The sequence below is a fragment of the Benincasa hispida genome, chromosome 7 (genome assembly GCF_009727055.1).
Source record: "Benincasa hispida cultivar B227 chromosome 7, ASM972705v1, whole genome shotgun sequence".
In the NCBI taxonomy this organism is placed as follows: domain Eukaryota; kingdom Viridiplantae; phylum Streptophyta; class Magnoliopsida; order Cucurbitales; family Cucurbitaceae; genus Benincasa; species Benincasa hispida.
The window spans coordinates 15,013,868-15,018,633 of NC_052355.1; the positions used below are offsets into that span (position 1 = coordinate 15,013,868).

The following is a 4,766-nucleotide window of genomic DNA, read 5'->3' on the forward strand; positions in this document are numbered from 1 at the left end:
GTTGAAACCTATATGAATGCTATCAAACCCAGTAGGATGAAAGCATTTAGGTTAATTAGCACATTAGCCTTAGTTAATAGTTTGAGGCCGCTTGCTCAGGTTGTTCAACAAGTTGGTAGTATGCTACGCAAACATGTTGGTTGAGTTGAGTAAGTTGATATTTGCTTGCCAATCAAATGTATGCTTAATCTTGAGATTCAACGATCAAATTGCATCAGATACCACCTACTCATAGACTCGACAATCCAATTTAAGATTACATTTACCATTTATTCTTTATTCTCTGAACTTTTTCTCTATCCACGCAATCCACCCTCCCCCCCCTCCCTCCCCCCCAAATTCACCAACTTTGATTAGGAAATTGGCTTAGTAAAACAAATTTAGCACTTCCTTACAAATTGACCCGATCTCTACTTGTACTATTCAGTAGTATAGTTAGTTTAGATCGATAATTATAAATGTTATTTGATGGTCGGGAAGGACTTCATGACGAGTCCCATTTGGCTACTATTTTTAAGACAAGAAAACCAAACAGAACAACCACCATACGATAGCAGAAACACGGAAAACAACCAAAAATAAAGACATCACCTTCAGTATCAGTATCAACCCAAAGCAAAGTAGAGTCAGAAATAACCAATCCAAACATAAACAGAGACACAAAGAAAAAAAAAAACAAACAAACACATGAATCTCTGCCTTTGTTTGACTTAAAAAACAATTAACACAAAAATACAATCGGTTCAAACCATTAGAAATTTCAGCCTTTCCACCAGATGTCGAAGCAACTTCTACTCCAATAGCAGATAACCACATGATGTGTAACAAAGCATCAATCTCAACCTTTCTCTCAGTACACTTGTGAATTTGTAAACTCAACTCCCCAGATTCAGAAGTCAATAATTGCATAATGCATTGGCCAAGCTAAGAGGACACAACGGGCTCTTCTCCCTGAAACATAACATCCTCAAGACCTTTAGAGATGTTGAAAAGACTATCTGGAACATGATGTCCCTGAAATTGTTTGTAAATGAAGGTGAGCAAAGAGGGAGCAAATCTTGGGTGTTGCTTGGCAGTAAGAAGATCAAGCTTTTGAGCCAAAGAAATGCCCCATAGTTTAATTGAGCAGAGGTGCCTATTTGATACAACGGACTTGCTAGGGCAGTAGAGATACCAGTCGTGTGAGATGAAAGGCACTAGTTGGGTATGTCGATCTTATAGAGAATAATATATTTAACGCTCAATTCAGCAGCCAACAAAAGGGAGAGAACAAAATTCGAAATCAGACACTGGAGAGGAAATGAAATTCGAAACTCAAATGCTTGAGAGAAATGAACAAAAAGGAGAGGTGAACGGTCAGAACAAAAATGAAATGACATGCATTTACAATCGAGGGCAAAATGAGTATTTTACACTTGAAAGAGTATATATCTCTATACTATCTAGAAGGGTTACGGGAAAATGTTTGATCTCTCTTTTTGCTCCTTTTGATAGATGGTTATAGGAATATATTATGTAATTTTATATTTAAAATTATTAAATAATTTTTTTTTTTTTAAAGGTATTGTAATTAAAATGTGGGATGGGGAAATCAAACCTCTAGCCTCGAGACTTTTTGTAATTGTTTTTTTAGCATCAAACGTGAATGATATTAAATAATTTTAAAAAATTAGTATCATGTGAAGAATTGCAATTAAGGTTTAGGATTTATGTATAAAAAAAAAGAAATAATATTAGAAACAATAAAATAAAATAAAATTTTAGTTTAAAATAAAGTTTGAAATTAAAAGATAATCCTATGATTCAAATCTAAATTAAAAATATTTTTTTACTATGTGAATTATCACAAAATAAAAACATTAATAAAATTAAAAAGATAATCAAATCATCTAGTTGCAAATAAATAAATAAACAAAGATTAAGTCGCTTTACCTCATTCACAGCTTTCTGTAGGTCAAGATCAACAAGATTGGTTAGGTGGCTGGAACTTGACAGATCCGCTCGAATGTAACACAACGAATTGAATGATGAATGATCAGAAAGGGTTGGACCTCCCTTGATTGATTGAGGGCTCTACTTCTCTTCCCGAGCTCATGGACTCTGTTTATGGAGGGTACTGAGCGAATCGACTACACAGAACAATCAAGCTCGAATTTTTCTAGATGGAAGGGAAGAATGTGGACAAATGGAACCAAAGAGTAACTCTCCCTGCTTAGCGCGGGCTACATTGGACTCCTACCCCTAGATCATGAAGAAGATGTCCCCTGCACCAGATCGAAATCTCCATACTGTGGGTCAAAAAATTGTCTTTTTTTTTTTAATTTAGAGAGGATTATCATGAAATTAAAAAAAAAAAAAAATCTTTTTTGAAATTAACAAGATTAATAAAATCATCTAAAATAAATAAATAAAAAGATTTTTTAAACTAAGATCATTATCACAAATTTTAAAAAAAGAATGAAAAATTTTAAACTAAAATTTAAAATTAAGAGGATATATAAATCAAAATTAAAAAAAATACATATTTTTAAAAAACCAAAGGAGGGTAATAACGAAAATTTGAAAATAAATATTTTTAAATTTAAATTAAAAGATAATCAAATCATTCAAATAAAAACAAAAAACAATTATTTTTAACTAAGAGACAAATATCATAAAATTTTAAAAGACTTAATTTTATGAAAAAATAAATTAACCAACGTATCTTTTATTACAAATTTTTCTTAAATTATTCAAGTATTTTATTTTCTAAAAGAGGCCACTTTGATAAGAGTGTTTGGTCTGGGCAATTTTCTTTTACATATCTACAAGGTTTGACTTGATGTATTAATTAATTAAAGATCCTTTCAAATAAAATTTAGAAGAAAAAGAAAAAGGAAAAAAGAACTCAGCCCCCTTTGACAAGAAATCCAGTTCCTCTTCCTTCAATTATCTCCTTATTCTTCAAGAAATCGGTTCTTCATCTTCTTCCTTATATATAAATTCCTTCCTCAAATCATTAATCCTTCAAAAATCACTCCCATGGCGTCGATTAATCGTTCTCCAATTCTCATCTTCATCCTTCTCCAATTGTTCCTCTCCCAAACCCTAGCTCGAAAGCCCCACCTTATCGATTTCCGATCCCCAAATCTCTACCCGGAAGGCCTCGTATGGGATAATTCCGCCCAGCATTTCGTCGTCGGCTCACTCCACCACCGCACTCTCGTCTCTGTCTCCGACGCCGGCGTCGCCGAAACCCTAATCCACGATCCCACCCTCCCCGAAAACGTCTCGATCTTAGGCCTTGCCATTGATTCAGTCAACAATCGCCTCCTAGCCGCCGTCCACGCCGCCCCACCTCTCCCGGAATTCAACGCCCTCGCCGCTTACGACCTCCGATCCCGCCGTCGCATCTCCCTTACTTCTCTCCCTTCCAATGGAACCTCCAGTCGACGCCCCGTCGCGAACGCCGTCGCGGTCGACTTCAAGGGTAACGCCTTCGTTACGAACTCCGCCGGAAACTTCATCTGGAGGGTCGATAAAGGCGGATCGGCGTCGATCTTCTCAAAATCAGCGAGTTACAATTCTTATCCCGCAACTCCGAACGAAGTCTACTCGTCGTCAGGGCTAAACGGTGCCGTTTATGTGAGCAAAGGGTACCTTCTGGTGGTGCAATCAAACACCGGAAAGATGTATAAAGTCGACGCCGACGACGGCACGGCGAGGCTGGTTTTGCTGAACAAAGAACTGAAAGGGGCGGACGGGATAGCGGCGAGGAGAGACGGCGTCGTTTTGGTTGTCTGTTACAGAAAGCTGTGGTTCTTGAAGAGTGAGGATAGTTGGGGGGAGGGGGTGGTTTATGACGAAATTGACCTTGATGAAGAAAAGTTTGCTACCGCTGTAACTGTGGGGAATGAGGGGAGAGTGTATGTGTTGAATGGGTATGTGAATGAGGGGTTAAATGGTAATTTGGGGAGGGAGATGTTTGGGATTGAGGAAATGAGGTCTACCAAAGAGAGTGAAGAAGAAAGAGTTTGGATATATCTATTGATTGGCTTTGGATTGGCTTATTTTTTGTTTTGGAGATTTCAAATGAAGCAACTCATAGGCAATATGGATAAGAAAACTACTTGATTTTTTTCCCTCTCTTTTTTAAGGTTTTTATTTATCCAATCATGAATAACACTCTTGATTTCTTGTAATCTTCTTTTTCTTTGTTTTATTTATTTAGTTTCTCTTTTATAACATCGACTTTTTTTGATGAAGTTATAATGTAATCAATTGAGCTATGTACATATTGAAGAGTGGAGGGAGGTCAATGATATAAATTAGTTGAGTTATATTTATGTTCAAGTTCGAAGGCAAATATTGCAATTTTTTTAGAGATAATAATATAGAGTGAGAGTCCAAGAGATTTTTTTTAGATTGACTTCTCTGTTAGAGATATATGTTTTAACAAGTTGAGTTATACTGAAATCGATGAAAAACATAATACATTTGATGTGATATAAAAGATGCATTTACCTAAAATTAGTCAAATTTATTTAATTAAATAATCTGTTAGAATAGTTGAAATGAGCAATGCGCCAGTCTCTCTCGTAAAACTCTAATCGCTACCAATCTCCTTGATTTGGTGCTTTGTGTGGGCCAGTTTTGCTATCAAGTTTGTCCTCGGTTTGGAGTTGCTCTTTCGAGGCTTTTATGGGTTTCGCTCATCGTGGGTTTGAGAGGGTCTAGAAGCATATGTCAGTGGGGCTGAGTGGAGATTTTTTTTTTTTTTCTGTTGT

The 4,766-nt window shown here is 36.2% G+C and overlaps 1 protein-coding gene and 1 long non-coding RNA gene across 2 annotated transcripts; one reads left to right on the forward strand and one right to left on the reverse strand.

Moving 5' to 3' along the window:
• Positions 1-530: 530 nt before the first annotated feature.
• On the reverse strand, positions 531-2,428 carry LOC120081630. Its single transcript, XR_005482914.1, has 2 exons — positions 1,933-2,428; positions 531-951 (listed from the first exon to the last, which is right to left on the reverse strand). It is a non-coding gene; the product is annotated as an uncharacterized LOC120081630 (long non-coding RNA).
• A 200-nt stretch (positions 2,429-2,628) lies between these two features.
• LOC120082174 lies at positions 2,629-4,244 on the forward strand. The gene has a single exon (XM_039037427.1). It carries the CDS (start codon positions 3,022-3,024, stop codon positions 4,111-4,113), a length of 1,092 nt encoding a protein of 363 aa, XP_038893355.1. The 5' UTR covers positions 2,629-3,021; the 3' UTR covers positions 4,114-4,244.
• Positions 4,245-4,766: the final 522 nt, after the last annotated feature.